This window comes from Aphidius gifuensis, linkage group LG5 (genome assembly GCF_014905175.1).
Source record: "Aphidius gifuensis isolate YNYX2018 linkage group LG5, ASM1490517v1, whole genome shotgun sequence".
NCBI lineage: Eukaryota > Metazoa > Arthropoda > Insecta > Hymenoptera > Braconidae > Aphidius > Aphidius gifuensis.
Genome location: NC_057792.1, coordinates 18,524,671 through 18,548,967, shown reverse-complemented (window position 1 = coordinate 18,548,967; position 24,297 = coordinate 18,524,671). Strand labels below are relative to the sequence as shown.

The window sequence follows — 24,297 nt, the reverse complement described above, 5'->3', positions numbered from 1 at the left end:
ATATTCTCTTCGCAAATTTATTTTTAATTTAATAATTTTTTGCTTTTTCTGTAACTTAATAAAACGGGAATCAAAAAATTAATTATTTCAAAAGCAAATAAGACAGTAATATTATTATTATTAATTGATAATAATAATAATAATAATCCGGCAATTGAGATTTGTTCTAGTGCTAATAATATAATTCACAATTTTTATTTTTTATTAAAACAAACAAACAAACAAACAAAAAAAACACAAAAAAAATTATCGAAAGAAGAGAGATAAAAACTTAGAGTTTGTAGAAAATTAAATAAATTTTTAGATATGTTAATTTTATCATGTGATTAATTTAATGCTTCGTAAAAGTGCGTTTAAGTATTGGTATTCTGTGAAAACATATGAAAATAATATTAATAATAATTACAATTATAATAATCATAAAAAATAAAGAAAAAAAAAACAAAAAAAAAAAAAAAATACACTGTTGTATTTAATAATACAGCATATTAAGTAAAAAAAAAGAAAAAATATAATTATTTATACGTAAAATTATAAATAAATAAATATAAAAAAAAATATATAAAAATGATTTAATCATAATTTTAATTATTAATAATTAATAGTTGATTTAAAGAATTTAAAAATTAAAAAAATAAAATAACTGTGAGTATATAATGACTATGCCAATTTAAATAAACACGAGTATTAATAAATATTATTATCAAACATATAACAAGAAAAAAAAAAAAGCATAAAATTTTGCAAAATAAAAAAATCATTGTGTTCGTACGAGTGATGTATAACGTACGTGAAAAAAAAAAATTACAGCATATGTAGCCGATTAGTTTTTAATATAATAAATAATAGTATAAAAAAAAATGTGTAAACATTTTTAATTATAGCAGTACATTATTAATAAATATTTGTCATTTTTAAAATTTAAGTTAACGGACAATTTTGTGCTGGATTATTTGAATTATTTAAAAAAATTCATCGAAATTTAAACTGGCACGTTATTGTCTAATTGTAAATGGACGTTACAATTTTCAACTGTTTTTTTTTTTAAATTGGCCATTAAAAGCAAATAAATTTCAATGCTAAAATAATAATAATTATTATATCAAAAAATTTAAGGTTTAATTATCAATTACAACAAAATTTATTTCATTTTTGGTGGAAGGAAAAAGAAAAAAAAACCCACGCGCTTGTCAATGCTCATTAAACTCGATGGACCTTAAATTTAAGACTGTTCTTTTTAAGCCAATAAATAACTGATATTTGAAATGAAATAAAATTAACAATTGTATTTATAATATGCAAAATAAAAAGTAAAAAAAATTATAATAGAATTTATTTGTCAATTTAATCGGATCAATGATAAATTAAATTTAGAATTTATTTTAATTATAAAATCAGTTTCTTACATTAATTAACAAAACATAAAAATTTATAGATATATATTTCTATCTACACAATAATGTAGTTTAAGATTTAAAAAAAAATAATAATAATAATTAAAATACTATTATTTTTTATTGATATAATAATAATATTGATGATCATTATTATTTTAATTACAGCTCTCTATAATTATGTGCCTTCCATTATTTTTATTTCACGCTAATTCTTTTTCTTTTTTTTTTTAAATATAATTTAACTACAAAGAAAAAAAAATATATCATGATTACAGTTAAATAAATAAATAAATATTTTTTAAATAGAATCGATGGTTAACCATTTTTGTGCAATCGTAGAATTAATTTTCTAAAATTATTATTAGCTTTTATCGTCTCAGCAAGCTGTAGAATTTACCGCGTGGGTTTTTTTTTTTTTTTGCTCAGTTTAAATTATAATTTGAAATAGAAAAATAATAATTATTATTGATTGATTGATTAATGGGATTGCGTGTGATTTGAAATAATTGTTAGCCAAAAAAACAGTTGGAAATTGAATCATCAATTCAAAGAGACAGGTGAAAAAATAAATTGTTCTTTGAAAAACTTCAAAACATGGCCTTAATATACTTATCAATTTTATCATAAATCTAAATGTCAATCATTGAGTACTGTTATAATTATTATTAGCAAACTATAAATGTGGCATAATTTGAAAAATGAAAAATTTTAAATCAATAACAAAGCAATGAAATAAAAAGTTTATATAAATAACAATATAATAATATGAAAAACGAATTAATTAAACGTAACGTATTGATGCAACAGTAATTTTGATAAATCAGATGATGCCTGACTTATCAAATTATTTAGTTATATATATATCTTATCAATAAAATTAAAAACAAAAAAAACATTAGTTTTATTATATGATTTATTATTGTATTGTCAACTCGTTAAACTTCCTTGTTTAATTTTTTTATTTTATTGCAGGTACTTTTCTAGTTACACATATCCTGAACATAAAAATACTTATTGGTAAAAACCAAATGAATTACAAATTAATCAAAAATATATATAATATAATATGATAATAATAAATTGAAAAAAAAAAAAATAAATAGATAATAAATATTTTATAAAATATTTAAAAGATAAATATTAATAAAAATTAAATTTAAAATAATAATAACATTTATTTTAATTTTTAAATTATCTAATGTTTTTTTATACAAACACAAATGATGTTTTTTTTTTTTCAACGAAATTATTAACGAGGATATTTTATTTTTGAATAATTTAACTGGGTAATTATTTTTGTTCAGGATATTTAGTTGTGATTTCATCAAGTGTTATTATTTATTTACGTTAAAATTATTTCCTTTGGAGTTTCCTGCAACATCCTTTCCCTCCAGATAACACAATATTATCATTTGATATTGTTGAATTTTTTAAGATAGGTCGTCATCGTTGCATGTAAATCTTAAGTTATAATTTCAAGTAAAAAATTGTTTATTAATTTAAAAAAAAAAAATGCATCAAATTGGAAAATAATAAATAAAATTATTCAACAAAATTTGTCGTACGTTTGGAAACAGTTCGATCAATATAATACCTTCGACATTGAGGACAATTAAATGATAAATAAAATTTATCAAAATGATCAAGAAAATACATAAACTGCACAAATACATATGGAATAAAAATAAATGTTACAATAAAATGTAAGTATAAAAATAAAAAGAAAAATACTATATAACAACAATAATTTATCTAAAAATAAATATATCGTTTAAGAAAAAAAAAAAGTTATAAAAAATACAAAAATACGTATTATAAATAAATATATATGTACTATAATAATAAACCTAAGTTAATAATTAATTAAGAATAAATAATACATATAAACATATTTTTGAACATCAGAATTATAATATGATACTAAATAAAAAAAAATATATATATAAAATAAAACAAGACTTGTGGACAAAAAAAAAATAAAACAAAAAAAAAATGTCTGTGACTTTTTTGAAGTATAAATTATTGACTATACAGCTTAATAATAATATAAATAATTACTTTATAATATACAAAAAAAAAATAGAATTAAAAAAATCATTATAATTGTTAATTTAAATGAAAAAAAAAACCATAACTTTTAGCCAATTTTAAAGAGACGGAATTTATCATTATTTTCCAGTAAAAATTTGCTAAATATATATAGAAATTAAAAAAAAAAAAAAAACTACAAATGCAGCTATACGACGAATATAAAAATCTTCCTAAAAATTGGTGATTGAAATTAATTAATTAAATTGAACCAATTAACTTGGTTCACCAACTAAAAAAAAAAAATTTATATACTCCGGGGATTTGAAATAAGTATATGAAAAATTGAAATATATAAATATCGATGTGAAAATAATAGCCAGAAAATAAAAATAAAGTAAATTAATTTCACCACGTTGAGAGCTCAAAGATAATTGAAAATCAATAATATAATATGATTAAAAAATAAAATTAATCACGCTCCTTATAATGTTTAATTATATTTTTTTAATTATGTAAATTAATAGTACACACACATAATCATACATGTGTCTGGGTCTTCATATGATTTATACAAAAAAATAATTTTCCCAATGAATTTAATTTCCCTGATTTATTTCTGCTTACTTTTTTTAATAAAAAAAAAATTAAATAACATAAAATATTATTTAAATAAAATTTAAAAAAAAAACGAATTTAAGAAAAATGCTTCTTAATTGTTTTTTTAGATTATTTGTGATTAATTATACCACTCGTGCCAGTACCGAGACACACAGTAATTGTATCAACGGTTAAAACATTGTGTGTATAATATAAATTTTTTTTATCATTTCATATGTCTACAGTGGTTTCTAGCGAAAAAAAAAATTCATAAAAAATACCATTGCCATCATAGATGTACATTTTTAATTGTATTTTCTTTTGTCTATCAAACGATTTGACTTGGTGATATCATATCAAAATTTATAATATTAAACAAAAATAATAACAAATTTTAATATTTATTAGTTTATTAGACAGAGTGCACATATGGACTTTAAAAATTTAAAAAAAAAAAATTAAATACTCACCAGCATTATTTGTCTTTTATTATTTTTTATTTGAATAATTTATATTTTTATTAGATTATAAATATTACGCACATAATCCCTGGTGAAAATATTTTACTAAATTTCCTTGAAGCGATTTTTAGAGCGAAAATATTTATCGTATAAATTATTTGTATTTTATCTGTGCAGTAATTTCTCTAGAAAAAAATGCAAATACAGATAAATATTTTCACTTAAAACGGGGAAAACTAAAAAAAAAAAAAACAAATCAATTTTCCTCTTTCACTTTGTTAGTTTTTCTTTGTTGAAAAATATTCTAATAATTTATAATCAGCCTTATCTAAAAAATAAAAAAAAATAAAATATAACACTATAAATGTCCGTCGTTGCAGGCTTTAAAAATTGTTAAAGACTTTGCAATGCACCAAGGCTAATTATAATGAATTAATCATAATTAAATAAGTTAATAATAATGATGATAATACAGTGCAATTGTCGATTATATATATTAATAAAAGATGATTTTAAAATTCAAAAATAAAATGTGAGTCTGAGTCTGAGTTTTTGAGATGACAAAAAATATATATTTGTTTTATTTAAAAAAAAAATAAGTAGATTATTAATTGTGTATAATAAAATCATTTTAAATAAATGGTTTTTTAAAAATAATAAGCCAATTTATTGATAACATTATATAATTGATATTTATTGATTTAAAATTAAGAAATAGCCAGTCATTGTTTGTGGCAATTGTCCAAGATAATTTGAAAATTCACATGTCTTGACCATAATTTAATAAGTTAATAATAATAGTAATAATAATAAACTGATTGATTAATGTGATGATAGAAAGTGTTAAACCAAAATGGATTTTGCTTGGGCCTTAAGTTTATTCCAACTAGACAATTGATGTCTATTTAAAAAAAAAAATAATATATTCATCAATGTGTGATTTGAAAGGGTATACTAAATTTAAAATAATAAAATCTCTAAATAAATTAATGACTAATAATGTAGTTAAAATTTACCACTCATCAATAAGTAATTTAAAAAAAAAAAAATCAGGCTGATGAAAAAATAAAACCAAACATAAAACAAAACGAATAAAATTAAGTTACAAAAAAAATATAGGTAAATTAGAAAAACAAAATGACATTTACATTCAGTATGTTAGAAAATTGTGGACCAGAGGAAAAGCAAATATGCATTTTAAATAATGCACACAGTTGAAAAGTAGAAAAAAAATTATTTAAGTATAAAAAAAAAACAAATACAAAAAAAAACAATACAAATTTCTTGATATTAAAATAATAGTAGAAATCAATAATTTGCAATATTAATTATATCATGTGTAACACATTTGTGGATGTATTAAAATTATAAAATTGGAGGATTGTTTAACTTTTGTGTGAAATATAACGAAAAAAAAAAAAAAATAGATGTTAAAAGATTTTTTTAAATATTAAAATTAACAATGAATTAAAAAAACAAATTTTAAAATGAAAAACAAAAATAATCGATAATATAATATAAGCAACAAAATAAAGTGCTTTTATGAAAAAAAAAAAATAAAAAAAAAATGGATAAATGATAATGATACTATTATTTATACTATCCTGATATTTAAATTAAGATGAGATAAATAATTTTGAAGTATAATTTAATTAATCCCTGGTGGAAATATTTCTCCGCATTTTCTCATGGGTCATTTTCGGAAAAAATTGGAAAAAAGACGGAGAAAGGCGGAGAAAAGTGGACGAAAGATTGACAAAAGGCAGAGAAATATTTTGACCACGGATTATACGTATTATAGACACTAGGTCAAAATATATATTGCCACTCACTTAGAGCAATTATAACATTAATAATTATATTATTGACATTGATAATAGATATATCAAATAATATGACAACAATTGTGAAACATTATATGATTAATAAAATAAAGATTGTTTCACCATAAATTTCATCATCTGTTGTTGATTTTATTGGTAAAAAAACAAAGCTGCAGACATGGTTATTTTCATTGTTAGAAATTTGGACTGGTTTTTTCGTCCACAATTACAGTTAACTATAGTAGTTAAAAAATTAACTACTAGTTAACTAACTAACTTATATTTTCAATAATAAGTAATCAAATCCATTAGTTAACTATCAGTTAAATTTTTTTAATTCTTAGTAGTTAACTGTAATTGTAGACGAAATACCCGGCCCTAAATATGTCTTTGGTCATCATATTCTCTTGATATAAAATTAAATTTTTTTCGAAAAAGTTACAGAGAATTTTTGAAATTATTAGGGGACTGTGAAGTGAAGAAAGTAAGTTTTCCAAATCACCAAATACCTTCTCGGTCATCCTATGTTCCTGTTAAAATTTTTCCATTTTTTCAAAAAATATTACAGGAATTTTGAAGAAAATGAGGGGATCATAAAATAAAGGGTAAGCTTTATAAAACACCGCAAATACCTCTTTGATGATCCTATGTTCCTAAATATGAATTTTCAATTTTTTTCAAATATTAGGAAATTATAAAATAAAAAAAGTAACTTTTCCACAAAAAAATACCTCTTTATTTATCCTATGTTCCTGATACGAACTTGTCTTTTTCAAAAAAAATACATTGTCGAATTTTGAAAATATCAGGGTATTATGAAATGAAAAAAGTAATTACTATGTATATACTATATAGTTATTCAAATTAAAATACTGCAGTTCGGTTAATTTCATTTCAGTTGGTTCAGAACAGCACAGCTAGTACTGCAGTTGAACTGGTTGGACACAATTGGACAACAAAATAAAGTTTTATAAATATAAGGTTAAACACCACGTGGCAATCGTCGACTTCATTCCTGAACTAACTTTTTAAACCGTCAATTATTTATACATTAGCTTCATTAAACAATTGTTCTTTCCAGTAAATTTTTTGAATTTATTATTTGACGGTATAATATTTTTTCTTTTAAGTTGACCGAAAATAAATTATGGAGATTAATCCAAGTGAGATGAATATGGAGACTGCAAATTTAAGTCCTACCGAATGGCTTGAAAAATTCATTATAATTTCGAAAGAAGAAGTAAGCTTTAAATTATATATATTATTTTTTTGCAGCTACTGTTATTGTTCATTGCGTTAATTAAATTAAATTAAATAATAAACTAATTGTTTTCTTATACAGCTTGAGTTCTCAAAAAAATCCTCAGATGATAGAGAAATGGACGTATGTATAGAAACTGATGATGATGATGATTCTGATTCTGATGATGATGATGATGATTCTGATTCTGATGATGATGATTCTGATTCTGATGATGAAGATGATGATGATGAAAATGATTCTGATGATGAAGATGATGAAGATGATGATGATTCTGATGATGATGATGAAAATGACAAAAAACTAGAATCACAGTCTGATTCACGTATTATGATTCGCATGGGTCCTCTATTTATTAGTCAACCACGACTCAAAAAAAGTAAGAAAATAACAACACTATATAATTTTTAATGATTTGTATTACTCTAAATATACTGATGAAAATATTTTATTAATTTTTCAGTATGTAAAGATGGGAAGAATGAGTTTCTTTCTACATGCTTTACAAAATATACATTTCGGAGCGATGAAAATGATTCAGTTGATGAAATACATGAAAAAGCAAATGATTTAAAGTACCTACTGAATCTCTGTGGATTTAATTTAACAAGGCTAGATGTATCATGTTATCCTACTTCTCAAATAATGCCAATAATCACTGCTAATTGTCTAAATCTTGAGAAGCTTTTTTTAGGATTCAAAGAAATAATGAGTCAAGATTTTGAAAATTGTTTTTCTAATATGTCTCAACTTAAAAATCTAACGATTGAATGGCACTGTGAAAACTCAACTCTACCAATGACTTTAGCCAAGTCAATAGAACAAATTAGTGGAACCTTGAAAACGTTAGGACTTTTATGTATGTTGAAAGGAAATGATATTTTCTCACCCGATTCATTGGCTTCAGTAAGTTTAAATTTTTAATAAATATTATATTACAATAAAAAATTATTTAATTTTTAATAAATTATTTATTTATTTTTCAGGTATTTCCTCGACTAATTGCTTTGGATTGTTTACACATAAGGGGTTTTGGACTAAGTCAACTATTACTCCAGTCGATAGGTGAAATGAAAAATGTGGTCCATCTAAAATTACATCAGCGAAATAATTATCCAGTGTGGGATACAAGAGTCAATATGTATCCAATTGGGAATTTAAAAAATCTCGAGTCGTTACATATTGATTGTAATGATGGTGTTAGAGATGAATTTTTGATTAATCTTTGTAACAATGCTAAAAGATTAAAGTTTTTATATATAACTGGCACACATATAACTGATATTGGTATGAGTGCAATTAATAATTTAGAACAATTAGAAGTTTTCAATCTTCTTTTGACTTTTTTGGGTCCGGGATTAATAACAAACAAATTTATCACTAATGAATCAGTTCAATGTTTATTTAATCCAAAATTGAGATTCTTGGACATATCAAATTGCATTAATATCACGGATAAAGGGGTATTTGAACTTCTTAAAAATTTACCAAAATTAAGATGTTTAAGCATTGAAAATACAAAGCTCACTAGTGGAGCTATCAAAAAAATATGGAACTTACCAAAACTTCGTAACGGAGAGCTAAATGTATTTTACCCCACTAAAACTGCTAATGTTTCAATTTAAAGCTGGAAATTAATCAATTTTTTAATATATATAACGAAAATTAGCATAGAATATGTATTAGTAACCCAACTGGCAGGGCCAAATGATAGGGTTCATCATCATAAAATAATTGACATTATATATTCTTTTAACTTACAAAAAAGTAGACTTTTTTAATACTATAATTTTTAACATAATAATAATAATAAATATTATTGACTTCCCTTTATTTATTCATTTTTTTTCCCTTCTTATTTTGTTATGATGAGCAATTAGAAAAAAAAGAGATGAGTCATTTGACACTTGAACATCTATATGTAGACATTTTCCTTGTCACAAAAATATATTTTATTATTTAAGGATATCTAAAATAGATTTTTACTTGCTAATTTTTTTTATTGCAACACGAATTTTCGCATAAATGCTTAATTTTTTTCTCATTCAATAATATTTGGGATAGTTAGTATTTTAGTAATTAAAACCCATGTATAACAGACTAATTTTTTTACGAATAAAATTGCAACAAACTTGCATAATTTTTTATTGAAATTAACTTTAAAAAATCCAGCATCGTTTTTGACGTGGTCTAGGATTATTTAGACAATTATTTATCCAATAAAAAATATAGCTAGTGGGATTTTTTTTGTGTCTAAAAAGTTTAGAATTCTTCCCTCTATAATTCTGTGAATTTTTAGGACAATCGAACTAACAAACTTTGCGTTTAGTTGCTATACAAAAAATAAAATCAAAATTTCCATAATGACTTCATTACTTCTCTAATAAATATAGTTCCCAGGATTTTCAAACTCCAAATTGTTTTTAGAATTCTTTTCTCTATTATTCTGTAAATTTTCAAGTCAATTCTTCTTCGCGTTTAGTTACTAGAAAAAAAACAAAATCGAAATCGCTCTAAAATTTTCATAAATCTAATTAAAGGTAAATTGAAAAAAAAAAAACAAAACTGTATTCATTATTATTATTTCATGTATTCAAAAAATTACAGTAATATAACTTTTTTTTTCTTTTTTTTTTTTTTTACGATGAACAAATATTGTTAGAAGAACGAAAAATGTTCATGAACGCAAAATTACACTTGAATTAATTGAAAATAAAAGGCTTGAAAAGAAAATTGTTAAGACAAAAAAAAAAAAAAAAAATAGAAAACAAAAAAAAAAAAAAAAGAAAAAACATATATAAATGAATGATTGTCAGATGAGGCAATTAAATATTAATAACACGTGATAACTTCTGGACTCTGTTGAGAAGTAAATCACCTTGTTTGACTATTGCCTGATACTGCCAATTTTTACTGTCTGGACGATTTGTCTCAACAACACCACCAACTCTATCAACTTTGCAGTGAAGTCTTCCAGCAGCAATGAAACGTGAAAGTTCCCTAAAGAAAACAAACAAAAAAGTAATTAAAATTAAATCCATTTAATATTAAACCAAAATTTTAATTAATTTCAGAAGTTTAAATACATACTGATCAACATATTCAACAGTAACACCAAATGCCTCAGCCATATATTGCAAAGTAAGTGATCTGTATGACTCTAAAAGTTGTGTATAAGCTGAAATTCTCATTTCTCTAACGTAAAAACGATAATGAGGATTAACTAAATAATCTCGTCTTAATAAACCTTCAACTTGTGCTAAAATTAAACAACAAAAAATTAATATTATTGCAAATATTTATCCACTAATAATAATTTAAAATAATAAAAAATATCAAGTTACCAAGATTTTTAAAGAAATCAGCATAATGACAATTGTAAAGTGAAAAAAGATACTCTTTACAATCAGGTATATTATGAAGTACTTCAAGTATTTCTGATCCTTTGATAATTTTATCACGTAGTTCATTTCTTGGTAGACTTATCATACTCATGTAAACAGTATATCTAACAAATGTATTGTAATCCATGAGTTCATAGCTTGTAAATGTACTAATTGTATCGAGGAAAAAATTAGCTGCTTCTTTAAAATCACGTACAGCAATACAATAAGTACCTTGATATACTTTAAGACGATTTCTTCTGTCCCAATCACCACCCTCTTCAATAAGACTAAAATAAAATTGATTAAATTTTGCTTATAAAAAATTAATTAATGCTATTTTATTAACTATTTATAATACCTTTTTGCTTTGTCAATGCTTCTGGTGATATGATCATGATCCAAATAAAATAAACCAATTCTAATATTGTGAAAAACAATATCCAAACGATGACCAAGTGATACAGTTTTTTCATATGTTTTTCTAAATGCAGAAATTGATCCATCTTTATCACCAATACGACAAAGATGTTCTGATTTTTTTAAATTAGCTTCACGAACTTCCATTTCACCTAAATTTTGTTCAGCATCTTCAATAGCATCATCAAGAGTTTTTAATTGTTCTTGATTTTTAGCTTTCATTGATTCCAAAAAACTTTCATCAACTGGCCAGTTTAAATCACGACAAACTTCTTCATAAAAAGGAGCCATGTCTAAATAAAATAAAAATTTGTTTGGTTATTTTCTTGAAATTTTTCAAAACAAATAAGAATATTATTTTATTTTTAATAATAAACTGTATTGAATAATTAAATAAATATTAACAAAAATAAATTGAATTAATGATGTTAGCTGTTATATTGATAGAAAAAATAAATAAAATGTATTGTTTAAAAAATAATAAAATATGCAATCTCACTGTCAGCTTTTATGGCATCCATCAATTTGGTCTTCAATGCCTCATCATTTTTGTGCTCAGGTAGACTCAGTAAAAACTTTGTTTGAGCCAATTCGAGATTTGGATTTTTCTCAAGACCATCATCTTCTAAATTTTCTAATGGCATTGTTCTTATTAATTATTCTGTTTTACAAATGAAAAATATGAAAATTAATTTGACAAACTCCAGTCACACTCAACAACAGTGAACAACAGTCATCAACAGCATTACCAACAGATTTTATTGATAAAAAAAAATAAAACTATAAATAAAACTGAGCGAACCTAATGACAGAAAAAAGTACTAGATTTTACTTTAAGTTTAATTTGAATTATAATTACAAAATAAATTTATAATTTAATAATTAAATTGTATTTGATGAACAAAATTAATTTTACAGTCAGAATATTATCAAAATCGACTGAATTTTTTTCTGATAACTCTGAAAAATTTAGTTGTAATAATTGGCAGTGTACACTGCCCTTAAATGAAATTAATTTCAAAATTATATTTAAAATAACGAGTTTACATGTCCTGATAATGTCCTTTTAATATAAAATGTCCTGATTTGTCAAGATATTTTTTTTTTCTAATTAATCTGATATTCCTGGTGAAAATATTACTCCGTGATTTTTTGATCGTTTCCTCAGTAACTCCGAATTTTCTCCGAGATCTCTGAGGAGAAAAAATTTTTTCGGCCGTTTCTCTAAAAGACTCGGGTAAAAAAATTTTCGGAAAAACTTCTCCGAGTCAAGAATATTTTTCTTCATTTTTCTCCACGTTAGACATTTTTTCGGAAAAAGTTCGGAGAAAGTTCAAAGTAATTATTCCAGGCAAAAAAAAAGTTCTCTCCTCATTTCAATCTCCTCAATGATTTTGTTCAATAAATTACTTAACGTAACAGACACGCGGAGATAATTTCTCCATGGAAAAATTATTTTTTTTACATTATGTTTCTCCGCGTATTCTTATCGTGGAGAAATATTTCCGAACGTTTTTTCACTCAAGTCGATTCGGAGAAAATTCGGAAAAAAAATTTGATACCTTTCCCCACTCATTTCTCCGCATCGGTCAATTTGAGAGAAATTCGGAATAATCGCGGAGAAATTCAGGAGAAATCGCGGAGAAATATTTTCACCAGGGTACCCATATTAGTCTCAAAGAAGAATTTAATAGTATATGTAGTTTCACTGAATCTGAAACTCGAAAAACTTTCGAGATTGATTTGCAAAAATTTGATAAAAAATTTTATGATAAAATAACAAATGAAAAAATATACATAAAGAATAATCAATAAAAATTCTTGATGACAATGGATATAGCTATAGTAATTATGAGAATAATAAAATATTAAGAACAATTGCTGATAATATACCAGAAACAAAACCAGATAATCTAAAAGTTGTTATTGACCAACTTATTGAGCAATTAAGAATTCAATATAATGGGTACAAATTTTGTGAACATCAAAATGAAATTACGGTTTATAATCCAATATCACTGCTCGAATGCTTAAACAAAAGTCGTTTTGATGATTATTGGTTTGATACTGGGACCCCTACATATCTAATCAAAGAACTTCGAACAAATCCTTGTGAGTTCGAAAGAATTTTTAAGCATGACAACGACAGAATAACAACGAAAACAAAACTAGACACAAGTAATGATGAAAAAGATATAGCGGTCATCATGTATCAAACCGGATATCTGACAATCAATGAAAAAAAAAACGACACTTGGTATTTGAAATTTCCTAACAGGGAAATTCAAAATGCGTTTATGAAATTTTTTTGTTACATGATTGAAAAGGATGTTACACTCAGTAATACCGTAGCAGAAGAAATATTTATTGGATTGAAAAATGAAAATATTAAACCATTAATTGAGGAAATTAACTATTGTATTACTCAAATAAATTCAATAGCATTACCAGATAACGAACGTTCTATGCAAATTTTTACATGCGCGCTAATATTTCTCCGTCATTACTCCGGCATTACTCCGTTTTTGACCCCTTCACCGGCATGAGATTGATGACGGAGAAAATACTCTGGCATAAAATTATTGACGGCAAAATTACTCCGGCATAAGATCACTGCCGGAGAAATTACTCTGGCATAAGATCAATGCTGGATTTTTATCTCCTTTATTAATCTCATGCCGAAATAATTTTATATTAATAATTACAACTGCAGTGCTTTTTTTTACTCCAAAAAAAATTACCAATTTATTTTTGAAATTGCGCACGCGCGTAAATAAATTAACAATATAACGCGCGGTAATATTTAAATCCAATTAAATCAATAACACTAATTAAAAAAAAACCTACGCATAAAATTATCCACAAAATCATAAACCCATACAATGCTAAATAAATTGCATAAATTACATTTGAAAAAAACACATAATTAACATCAAAAAAAGGGTTATAAATTATACAAAATTATAACAAGCCAGTTGGTAGACCTGCGTAAAAGAAATAAATAATAATACACACCAATCACAAAGATATATATAAAGTTATAAATATATAAAAATAAAATGTTTAAAGAAAAACAAAAAAAATATAAACAATTATAATTAGAGTTACACTTGTGTGTCTGTGTGTAACATTATGTATCTGTGTAACTCAGTGTAACTAAAAAAATCCAGTCCAAATAATAAATACGAAAAAAATTAAAAAAAAAAAAAACACAGGCTTCCTAAAATTCCATTGACCTTTTGTATAATTCTTCCATCAAAAAGGCTAAAAATTACAAAAAAAAAAAAAAAATTGACCGTTCAGCAAAAAAACAATAATAATACAAAAAAAAAAACAAGTTTTAATATATTATTGTTGATGTGTAGTGGTGTGTTGGCAAAATGGAGTAAAATCTCTGAAAAAAAGGATAATAATAATAACAATATCAAGTAAGCATCAAGAAATAACAAAAAGTGTGTGCAAATATATCTGTGTGTGTATAGCAGTGTATAGATTTGTGTGGTAAAAAGTAAAAGACGCGGGTAAACGATTAAAATGAGAGAGAACGCGTCATTTTATTTAAAATAAATATTTAAAAAAAATAAAAAGAGAAAGAGAGATAAAAAAAACAAGTAAGGTGTACTTGTATATATCTAGTACACACTTAAATATATATATATGATACATGTGTGTGTGTAATTTGTTGGAGGACTGTTGGAGCCAGCAGCCAGCCAGTAATTTTTGTTGAATTTAGAGTAAGACAGATAAAAGGGTGTTAAAAAAAGAGTAAGTGAAAGAGAAACAAGGTTGCAAGGAGACCGCCGTCATCGCCGCGCGCGCTATGCCATTGTCGCCTCGCTACCGAATATTACCGAGGGTGACATTTCAAGTATAATTTCATATTTAACATTTATATTAATATCATGTGTGTGTGCCAAATTTAATTATTTATATTAAAATAAACAATTATTTTCATAATTTTAACATAACAAAGTGCTTCAATAATAATTAACAGAAAAAAAAAAAAAAGCAAAAAAGCAAACAAACCACATAATTTGCTTTAAAAAAAAATTTTTTTTTTTTTTTTTTTCAATTTGTTCGTTTTTTACTTTTGCTGTTTTATTTTATTTTTTTATTTTTTATTGGAAACAGAAGGAAAAAAAAATCTGTGTGTGAGTTAATTGTGCAAAAATTGTTACAGATTTACGCACAAGTGAGATAAATATTCGACCAACTGTTAAAAAATTTTGGTCTTGTTGTGATATGACTAATTGTGAAATTAAAAAACGAGTAATATTTTTTTCATGTTTTTTATTTCTTATTTTTAACTATTAAAAAACATATTAATATTTGTTTTGAGTTTGTAAAAAGCTGCTAATATTAAAGTATAACCTCAATCAGCTATAAAACTGTTAAAATTAATTAAAAAATTAATTAATTATTATTATTTTATTATAGATACATACATAAAAATATATGCAGATGCTAATGATAAGCTTAAAATGACTGTTTTAATTCATTCAAATAAAAATAAATAATTATTAAATGATAATAATAATAACAAACACGACTGGACAAAAATGAAAACAGAGAAAAAGTCAAATGAACCAAGTTACATACCAAGTGCAGTGGTTAAAGAAGATCCTGATGGTGATAGTGTTAAAATAAAAGAAGAAAGTGTTGGTGCTAGTGGTAATAACGAGGATGTACCTGGTGATGAGACAAACGAGTGTACAAGAGATCCAAACTTGGATACGAGTAATGGTGATGGTAATATGCCAATGGATTCACAAAATGGAAATGGTAACAATCAACCAATGCTAAATTCAGTTAAACAAGAAATTGATCATAATAATCCAACAGATGATTTAACAACTGGTATGTTTTATATATTTTTGTTTGTTTATTTTATTTTTTTTGTATCGTCATTTAATTGTTGTTGTTATTGTTGTTGCTTTTGTTTTTTATAGAAGGAATTCAACCATTAGTTAGCAATGTGATTAGTAAGCAAATGGGTGGAGGTGGAGGTGGTGGTGGAGGTAGTGAAGCACAGTACATGCAACAACAAAATCAAGTTTATGTATTTTCAACAAATTGGGCAAATGAAGCAGCTAAAGCTGTATGCCAAGGAAACTTTGAATCAATAGTTGCTTATCATAATGCCCAACCACAAACTAAAAAATTTATTGAGGTAAAATAGTAATTAGTTGATTAATAATATAATGTATGGCTATTTAATAATTATTTTCATTGTTAATTTAATAGAAAAATCCACAAAAGGCAAATCATTTTCGTCAAAATCCAGCGCAATGGCTCAGCAATATGGCAATGTTAAAACAAAAAAATCAAAATCAACCAACTCCAAGTAATCAATTTTCAAATGAACAACCACCAGATTTACGAGCAATTGATCCAACAGCACCATCATTTTGGAATAATCAACAAAATTTAAGAAATATAAATGGTGGAAATAATGATACAAATATTGACGATACAAATATTGATGTGCCTTGTCTTATTCCAAATTCACCAAATAATACAACAACAAATAACTCAAATAGTCAATCATCTGGTAATCAAACATTGGGACAAAGTCCAAATATATGTGGAAGATCAACAAGTCCAGGTATAGTTGGACCTGGACAACCATCATTACAAGGTACTCAAGTACCAGATGAAGATTTAACACCTGAACAACGACATCATCGTGATTCTAAACTTGCTACTCTAAGACAACTTCAACTTAGCTTATTTAAACCAGATAATGAATTAGATCCAACACAAATACCAACAGGTACACCTCTTCCAACAACAAATGTACCTGTACCACCTCCTGTAACAACAGCAAGTGGACAACAGTGTCCAACAAAAATTGACTGGAATACAACTTTAAATCCATTTATAAATGATGGAAAAAATAAGGTGATTTATATTTTTATTATTATAATAATATTATGTCATTGTTATTTATATTTTTTATTATGATAATATAATGATATAATAATATTTCAATAGGTTGATGTTGGTAGTCCAGGGCCAATGCCTCATCGCAACCCTAATATAATTGGTAGCGGTAACAGTGGCGGTGGTGTTGTTGGTAGTAATAATAATAATAATAACAATAATAATAATAACAGTGGTGGTGGTGTTGGTGGTAATGGTAATGGTCTTAGATCTCAGGGTCCTCCACCTCCATATCATCAAACAACTCGATCAGCAAGTGTTCCAATAGCCATACAAAGTCCAAATCCATCATCTCCAAATAATCCAACAAGTAATTTATCACTACCATCACCTCGTGCAAGTTCAGCATTAAATTCACCAGCTGATTGTAATAGACAATTTCAACTTAATCCTCAAAGAACAGTTGGACATTTACCTGGTCAAAGTCCAACAAGTCAAGATTCACCTAATCCTGGTATTGCACCAACAACATCAATAACAAATTCACGATTAAATCATAGTAATCCAGGTACACCAGTGTCACATTCACATATTACGACTCTTAGTCCAAATAGTACACCTCAAAAAGATAATTCATTAGATTTTACATCAAATCAACCTTCAAATATTGATGGTATGTATAGTAGTAGAACATTGGCATCACTTGCTCAACAAAAACAACAACAACAACAACAACAACAACAACAACAACAACAACTTGGTGGCCCATTAGTAAAAGAAGCAAATTTAATGCCAGTTCCAAGTCCACAACAAATTCAATATTTAAATACATTTGAAGGCCAAGAATTAACAATACAAAAACAACCAAACACTAGTCTAAAAGATGGCACAATACAATCAAATAATAATAATAATAATAATACAGGAAATAATAATCAAGATTTACCTGGTAGAATATTAACTGGTAATATGGAAAATAATAATCAATTTTCAGGTAGACCTGAAGTTGTCAGTCCAACGGTAGATAGTATGAGCCGAGGTTTTGGTTCTATGCACAGTCCACATACACCACATACACCTGGAACAGCACCTCAAACTCCCATTGATTCAAAACAAAATAATAATAGCAGCAATAATAATAATAATAATAACAATAATAGTAGTAATAATAATAATAATAAAAATTCGGCAAGTGCCCAGAGTAGTCCAGCGCCGATAAATACAAATTTAGTTGACAGTATGGGCCCACCAAGAACCGTACCGGCTTCCCCAAATACTAAACAAGAAACCTCTTCGCCATCTTCCAAGGATATTATTTTACAACAATCTCCAGTACAAGGACAACAGTCTAATAATCAAGGTGTATCACAGCAACCTATGCAACAACAACAACAACAACAACAACAGCAACAACAACAACAAATACAGCAGCAAATGCAACAACAACAACAAATGACACCTCAACAACAACAGCAACAGCAGCAGCAGCAACAACAACAACAACAAAGTCTTCTACAAAATTCCCAACAACAACAATCACCACTCATGAATCAACATCAAAATAATCAAAATAATAATTCTGGACCACCTATGGGTTCAATGAATCAATTTCCTCCATGTATTCGACCTCCAGTAAATTCAAATCAGCCATCTGATAATGTTCCATTAAATCCAAATAATATTGGTGGACGTATTGGTAATATGGGTGGTGGTATGAATACAAATCATTTTGATCCAATAACATCATTAGCACAAATGAGTCAACAATTGACAAATACAGCAGCATCAAATGCATTAGGTAATGATGGTTCAATGCATCCTGGTGGTGGAATGATGTTCAACAATCATCATGGAATGCATATGATGCAAATGAATAATGAAATGAATGGTGGTTGTCATATGGGTGGTGGTCCTGGTCCTGGATCTGGTCCTGGTCCAGGTCCAGGTGGTATTAATGAACAAAATGATGTTAGTGGTGGTATGTGTATGAATATTGGTGGTGGTGGTGGTCCACCAACAAGTTATAGTCCAACAACATCACATACAGGTAGTCCAACAATGGGTGTACCAAATAAAATGTCACATCCAATGATTAATAGACATGGTATGATGCCAGGTATGAATCCATCACAAGGTGGTGTCGGTGGTGGTGGTGGTGGTGGTTATCCAGGTGGTGATCATATACCACCACCAAGACTTATGGGACATATTAATAATCAAAATCCTTATAATGGCACAAACATACAAGTTAAACCAGGTGCACCAAATACAATACAATATTTACCATCACATCCAAATCAGAGTAATGTTGGTCCACGTGGACCACCAAGCCTTGAATTTCTTCATAGGTATACTAATCCAATGGGTATGGATACGAAAATGTCATCACAATCATTTTATAGTAATGGATGTATGCCCAATAATATGTCTGGTCCACATCCAGGATTAATGGGACCCGGTGGTCTTCCAGGTATGGGTGGTGGTCCTGGTGGTCCACAAAGAATGGATGGACAAACAATTAATAATCAACATCAATCAATGAGACCATCACTTGTTAATATGAGACCACAACAGCAACAACAACAACAAAATATTATGAGAATGCAACATATGGTTGGTGGTGGTGTTTTCACTGGTAATTCAATGGATCCAGATAAAGTCTTCCCTTCAGATATGGTACAATCATCACAAATTAATAATCAACATAATCAACAAAATCAAAATATATATGGTCCTGGTAATAAAGGTAATTCAATGGGACTTGGACCACCACCAGATGCCAGTCAGCCATTACCACCAAGTATGGGTGGTGGTCCTGGTACATTTAAAAATAGTCCATTTGTTGGTAGTGGACCAAATATGAATGATCCAAATTATGCTCAACAGTATCATAACTTCCAGCAACAATTATATGCAACTGGAGCTAGAGCTAGTGGTCCACCACAACCACCACCACCACATCCGAATATTCATCCATCCGCTAATTCTCATTCACATCAACAATTTTTCATACCCAAGTAATAAATATATTTTTTTTTTATTATTCTTTTTGCTATTGTTATATTTCCTTTTAAAATCAACAATTTTTTTTATTCAAAAAAACAAAAAACAATTTATATAACTATGTAAAGGTAGAGATAAAACAAAAAAATTTTTTTAAAAAATGAAACAAAAATCAATTAACAGTCGTCCATTCAATTATTATATTATATTTTATTTTTTTATTTTTATTTTTTTTTTTTTGCGATTTCAATTGCAGTTCGGTGTTCCGTGCAATATTACCCAGTTGTATGAAAAAAAAAAATAAAAAATGAAAATTAATTATTAACATTATAATAATATTAATAATAAATAATACTAATAATAAATATTTATATATAAAAAACATATATGAATACAGTAAGCCGACAATTTTATTCGGTGCGTTGTGTAAATTAAATATGAGAGCGTCTTTTGAGAGAAAAAAAAACAAAAAAAAAAAAATGAAAAGTAATATGTAAATAATATTGTGTAAAATCAGGTTGTTTTATTTTCTATTTTAATTATTCTCTCATATATAAATATATATAAACTTTGTTGTTTATTGTTCGGGCCCGAAAAAAAAAAAGAAAAAAAAGTAAAAATGTTTTTTAAAAATTGATTAAACAAAAACACACACACACACTGTTAAAATTGATTTTAGAAAGATCAATTAACATAATGATTAATTATTATTTTAAAAAAGAAAGAAAAATTAAAAGGTAAAGCAATTATTGTTTTGTTCATTCGTTAAAAAAATTAAGAAAATTGAAAAGAAAAAAAATACTTAAATGACGCAGTCAAAAAGCTCAATTCATAATTGTATATATATTCGATTATACATATAAGCATCCAATCGAGCATAAGCTTCTTATTAATAATTCCCTCATTATCCTACTTCCTAAAAATCAAATAAAATTTAAAAAATAAAAAACGAGTCGTTATAGAAAAGAAAAGTAAATGAAAAAAAAAAAATAAATAAATAAAAATTGAATATTAATAATAAACATCCTTTGTGACCAACTTTGTGCATAATCATGCTCCATGTAGCCCTTTTAATAATCCTATAAATAATAATATTAACTATTATTATTAGTCATATGAAAAAAAGATAAAAAAATTGTCTAAAAACAATTATGTTGTTGATGAATGATTTTTATTATAAATGAAATAAAATAAAGATATTTACAAGCAATATTTTGGTACTTTTAAATTCATTCATTTAAAGTGTGTTTTTTTTTTTTTTTTTAAATATAAATACTAATTAATTAATGCAAAATTTAATGTTAATTAATTATTTTTTTTCGTGGTAATAAATTTTTTTTTTTATTTTCTTTTTTTTCTTTTGAAAATTGATAATTTCTAGTGAGAAAAATTTTATTATACGATTATTTAATATATAAGTGTTGTGTGAATTATTTTTTTTTTCTTTACATAATAATACCAGTTTAATTAATTTTTTTTAAGTGGATTTTATCAATATTTAGTACGTGGAATGAGTTTTTTTTTTTATTAGCTTTTTTATGATTTTTATATTGATAAATCCATTTTATAAATTTTATCACTGATTATTTTTTAGAAAGATAAATATTAAATAAGACTTACATTTTCTAATTGTTGTAACGAAAAAATTAAATTGCATTTAGTTTATTAAATTCAGGGGAGAGAAAATAATGAAATATTAAATTAATGACGATTACATTGAAGAAAACAAACTCGAATACAATATTTTATAATAATTAACTTTTCTTTTTTTTTTGGCAATTTAAAAAAAAAAACCATTTTTATAGTGTTATAATTTATTATAACTTTTTAATAATTAATAAATATAATAACAATATTAAAATTGTTAGAAAAAAGTGTGCGCTTGAAATTGAAAATAATTAATTTTCATAACTTTTATTTTCATCTGTAATAATTAAATTTAAATTTTATATAATATTTAAAAATATTATTTAATACTGATATATCAAAGCCAAGTATCAAACCTGATATTTCTTTTTTTTTTAATTTTTCAATTTCGAAAAAATATTACTATTTACTTTCTCGAAGACCTTGAATTTCTCCATTTTTCGCTGTGTCTAAAATCATTAATTATTTTAATTAAATTTTTATTTTTTATTATTTATTTTTTTTTATATTACCTTGTTCGATGTTTTTTATTAGATGAATCATAACAATTTTTGGTACTAAAATGAAAGAAAGAAAAAAACGACAATGACTTATTTAAAAATTCTTGACTAATTTTATTTTTGTCAAAATTATTAATACCTTTTTTTTGCTGGTACAAAATCTTCCCATTCACTGAGATCATATTTTGATAAATCACCTTCTTCATCTTCGTCTTCGTCATCTTTATCATCATCTTCAATTACTCTTCTATTATTTCTATCGTTTCTATCATTTCTATCATTTCTATCATCATCTTCATTATAAATTCGTACTCTTTTAGCTCCATTTTGTTGATGACGATACTAAAAAACAAATAACATAATTGTTTTGATTTTATTACTATTATCAATGTCATTAAAGAGACGTTCAACACATTAACATTGTTAGAAAAAATAATAAACAAATTGAATTTTTGTAATGATTAAATGTTAAGAATTAAAAAAAAAAAATGTTATTTAACTTGTAAATTAATTATTGTGTTTAAATTGTCATTAAAAATTGATTAATTATATAATGAAAAATTTAAATTAAATACATTGCTTTTGATGACATGAGAATCGTGATGATTATTATCAGATTTAGAACGTGATGGACTTGTGCTGTATCTTGAATCTTTTGAATCATCATCTGATCTATCTAATTTTCTTTTTTTTTTTCTTCTACCAAATTCATCATAATCATCATCATCGTCATTTTTACGTTCTTTATATTCAACAACACCACGATCATTGTAGCCACCACCATAACCAGTTCTCTCTTCAACTGCACCAAATTTTGGTGCATTACACATATTACATTGATGTCTTCTTGCCCAATTGACATTACCACATTTGCTGCATTGCCAATCATCAGCACTTGAAATTTATAAAATTCCAATATTAAATTTAACAATTAATTATTAATAATTTTATAATAATTAAATACCTAAATAATCCTCTTGATTTTTCAGCAGCAACTTTTCCAATCTCTTGTCCTAATTTTTTCTTTTTTGAACATTCACCTCGGTCTGTATGTATATGTTGACATTAAAAAATATAAATTTAATTCAACGCAAGTGATAAAAACAATGAAAAGATATTTTTTGAGTACCTTTTCCACATCGATTACAGGAATTGCGTCTAGCAAAGTTGATGTTACCACATCTAAAATAACAAGCAAATAAATCAATCAATAATTATCTACATTGTTTAATTTAATAAACAAAACATTGTTTATTTTATTATTATTATTTTTCTAAATTTTATAACATACTGTGAATCAACGCAAAGCCAGTCGCCATCATTAATACGTTGTTGAGTCTCTTCTTCATCAACCTTAGCACTATCCATTATTTTGATTTGACTTTTCCCTTTATCAAATATATAATAACAATATTGTTTTCAAACAAATGACAATTTATTAGCACTAGATTGAATCAAATTAAACAAGTGTAAATGATGAACGACAATCAAATTTCAATTTACCCGACATCATATGCTCTGTGTCAATTTGACAAGAATAATTTTTTTCTATAATCGAAATCATTAAAAGTACCAATTAAATCTAACAGCAAAAAACAACAAATAAATTCATTTATATAAGTTTAATAATAACAAATAAAACAAGATATTTTAATTAATTTTTTTTTAGTGTTTAATCACTGATAGTGCTAAAGACTATGTACATGTATTGATAAGTATTATGTATGCGAAAATATATAATATGTTATATCTGTACATTAGGTGGAATTTTTCTAGCAAATACCCCTTTTTTTTCTTCTAAATTGTTCTCCTTTTGGCGCAGAATCTATTATACTTCCAGGAAAAACTAAATTTTTCCTAGATATCACGCAATTATCTAGTTTTTTCTGGT

At 25.4% G+C, this 24,297-nt stretch overlaps 4 protein-coding genes across 11 annotated transcripts; 2 read left to right on the top strand and 2 right to left on the bottom strand.

Annotated features, from left to right (window-relative positions):
* The first annotated feature begins 7,836 nt into the window (after window positions 1-7,836).
* On the top strand, window positions 7,837-9,291 carry LOC122858211. Its single transcript, XM_044160947.1, has 3 exons — window positions 7,837-7,949; window positions 8,034-8,476; window positions 8,557-9,291. The coding sequence occupies exons 1-3, from the start codon at window positions 7,901-7,903 to the stop codon at window positions 9,193-9,195; spliced, it is 1,131 nt and encodes a 376-aa protein (XP_044016882.1). The 5' UTR covers window positions 7,837-7,900; the 3' UTR covers window positions 9,196-9,291.
* An 844-nt stretch (window positions 9,292-10,135) lies between these two features.
* On the bottom strand, window positions 10,136-12,122 carry LOC122858210 (26S proteasome non-ATPase regulatory subunit 6). The gene is made up of 5 exons (XM_044160946.1): window positions 11,873-12,122; window positions 11,315-11,666; window positions 10,915-11,243; window positions 10,661-10,829; window positions 10,136-10,570 (listed from the first exon to the last, which is right to left on the bottom strand). The coding sequence occupies exons 1-5, from the start codon at window positions 12,015-12,017 to the stop codon at window positions 10,396-10,398; spliced, it is 1,170 nt and encodes a 389-aa protein (XP_044016881.1). The 5' UTR covers window positions 12,018-12,122; the 3' UTR covers window positions 10,136-10,395.
* A 2,281-nt stretch (window positions 12,123-14,403) lies between these two features.
* Window positions 14,404-20,725, top strand: LOC122858049 (putative uncharacterized protein DDB_G0286901). Of its 7 annotated transcripts, XM_044160701.1 has the most exons (6): window positions 14,404-15,277; window positions 15,554-15,642; window positions 15,811-16,230; window positions 16,323-16,543; window positions 16,618-17,274; window positions 17,368-20,725. In XM_044160701.1, exons 3-6 carry the CDS (start codon window positions 15,933-15,935, stop codon window positions 20,275-20,277), a joined length of 4,086 nt encoding a protein of 1,361 aa, XP_044016636.1. In that variant the 5' UTR covers window positions 14,404-15,277; window positions 15,554-15,642; window positions 15,811-15,932; the 3' UTR covers window positions 20,278-20,725. The 7 variants fall into 7 exon arrangements, with proteins under 7 accessions (XP_044016636.1, XP_044016638.1, XP_044016635.1 ...); XM_044160703.1 differs by lacking the exon at window positions 15,554-15,642 and having other exon boundaries at window positions 14,404-15,241; XM_044160700.1 differs by having other exon boundaries at window positions 15,554-16,230.
* A 1,557-nt stretch (window positions 20,726-22,282) lies between these two features.
* LOC122858152 (zinc finger Ran-binding domain-containing protein 2) lies at window positions 22,283-24,271 on the bottom strand. 2 transcript variants are annotated; one of them, XM_044160869.1, is made up of 8 exons: window positions 24,190-24,271; window positions 23,698-23,794; window positions 23,536-23,588; window positions 23,371-23,452; window positions 22,982-23,300; window positions 22,546-22,748; window positions 22,419-22,463; window positions 22,283-22,355 (listed from the first exon to the last, which is right to left on the bottom strand). In XM_044160869.1, the coding sequence occupies exons 2-8, from the start codon at window positions 23,772-23,774 to the stop codon at window positions 22,313-22,315; spliced, it is 822 nt and encodes a 273-aa protein (XP_044016804.1). In that variant the 5' UTR covers window positions 23,775-23,794; window positions 24,190-24,271; the 3' UTR covers window positions 22,283-22,312. The 2 variants fall into 2 exon arrangements, with proteins under 2 accessions (XP_044016804.1, XP_044016803.1); XM_044160868.1 differs by lacking the exon at window positions 24,190-24,271 and adding an exon at window positions 23,910-24,185.
* Between the last annotated feature and the right edge of the window lie 26 nt (window positions 24,272-24,297).